The 1,609-nt window shown below is 54.6% G+C and overlaps 1 protein-coding gene across 1 annotated transcript in view; it reads right to left on the reverse strand.

Annotated features, from left to right (window-relative positions):
• The window catches only part of MLXIPL (MLX interacting protein-like), a gene marked incomplete at its 5' end in the record, with an annotated part of 45,201 nt that overhangs the window by 35,973 nt on the left and 7,619 nt on the right, over positions 1 to 1,609 (reverse strand). The window contains one exon of the mRNA XM_011976358.1: positions 812 to 918. Coding sequence (XP_011831748.1) covers positions 812 to 918 — 107 coding nt within the window. The remainder of the gene's footprint in view (positions 1 to 811; positions 919 to 1,609) is intronic.

Genomic DNA, 1,609 nt, shown 5'->3' on the forward strand with positions numbered 1-1,609 from the left:
GGGTTTCACCATGTTGGCCAGGCTGGTCTCAAACTCCTGACCTCAAGTGATCTGCCCACCTTGGCCTCTCAAAGTGCTGGGATTACAGATGTGAGCCACCATGCCTGGTCGAGGGTGTCTCTTTATAGAGAGTGGCAGTCACTGCCTTCATCGTATGGTCCTTTTGGTGTCTGCCATGCCCAGATTCCCAGGATGGCAACCTGGACTCAGCGAGAACGTGTGCTCTTCTCAGGGCTCTGCAGAAGACAATGAACCAGCAGATCCCAAAGGAAGACAGCCAGGACTGAGGAATGGTATCCGTGGAGACAGAGCACCCTCACTCTAACCTTAGCTGTCCATCAAATCCACAGGGTGGGCTGGGTGCGGTAGCTCACGGCTGTAATCCCACCACTTCGGGAGGCCAAGGCGGGAGGATTGCTTGAGCCCAGGAGTTTGAGACTAGCCTGGGCAGCATAGCAAGACCCCATCTCTAAAAAAAAATTTTTTTAATTAGCCGGGGGTGGCGGCATGCGCCTGTAGTCCTAGCTACTAGGGAGGCAGAGGTCAGAGGATCTCTTCAGCCCAGGAGTTTGAGGCTACAGTGAGCTATGATCACGCCACTGCACTCCAGCCTGGGCAACAGAGCAAGATCCTGTCTTGAAGGAAAAAAAAAATCCACTGGATGGAAGAGTTTACACTGGTGAGGGTCCTGCTAGGCACAGGCCAAGGGTCCCTGGGGGTTTTCCTGGGCAGCCACCATGTAGAACCGTCTGGCAGGAGGGTTGGAGGGGGCGGTCCCTCCCAGCTGGGGAGGCTGCTGGTGCCCACTCACACTGGATATACCAGGCCCTCCAGATGGCGTTGTTCAGGCGGATCTTGTCCCTGCAGAGCAGCTTGAGGCCTTTGAAATTCTTCCACTTGGGAGACACCAGCTTGCCACTGTCAAAGGGGAGAGGAGTGAGGTTAGGGAGATCCGGTGCTGCCGCAGAGGCTGGTCCCCACATTCCCCATGCACTTGGCATTCATCTATGGTTGGCATTCGAGGGGACCCTCCAAATCTGGCCCCCCCAACCCAACCTGCCTGAAATTCCTACCTGGAGAGTCAGACCTTCAAAATCCCCTTCCAGACTCCCACCAGTGGCCCCTGTGTTCCCTGGGGAGACCTGTTTGTCAGTCTACTACAGAACAAAAGCCACACTGAAACCTGTGGATCAGCTTGGCCCTGGGAACAGCGATGTCCAGTGGCCTCACAGGTGTGTCTTGGAGCCTGCCTGGGGACAGTGCTCAAGCCCATTTCTTACTTAAGAGAATAAGAAATGACCTTCCTGGGCTGGGCATGGTGGCTCATGCCTGTCATCCCAGAACTTTGGGAGGCCAAGGCAGGTGGATTGCCTGAGGTCAGGAGTTCGAGACCAGCCTAGTCTAACATAGTGAAACCCTGTCTCTACTAAAAGTACAAAATTAGCTGGGTGTGGTGGCGCACACCTGTAATCCCAGCTACTCAGGAGGCTGAGGCAGGATAATTGCTTGAGCCTGGGAGGCGGAGGTTGCAGTGAGCCAAGTTTGCACCACCGCACTCCAGCCTGGGCAACAAGAGTGAAATTCCGTCTCAAAAAAAAAAAAAAAAAAA

This window comes from Mandrillus leucophaeus, unplaced genomic scaffold (assembly GCF_000951045.1).
Source record: "Mandrillus leucophaeus isolate KB7577 unplaced genomic scaffold, Mleu.le_1.0 Scaffold164, whole genome shotgun sequence".
In the NCBI taxonomy this organism is placed as follows: domain Eukaryota; kingdom Metazoa; phylum Chordata; class Mammalia; order Primates; family Cercopithecidae; genus Mandrillus; species Mandrillus leucophaeus.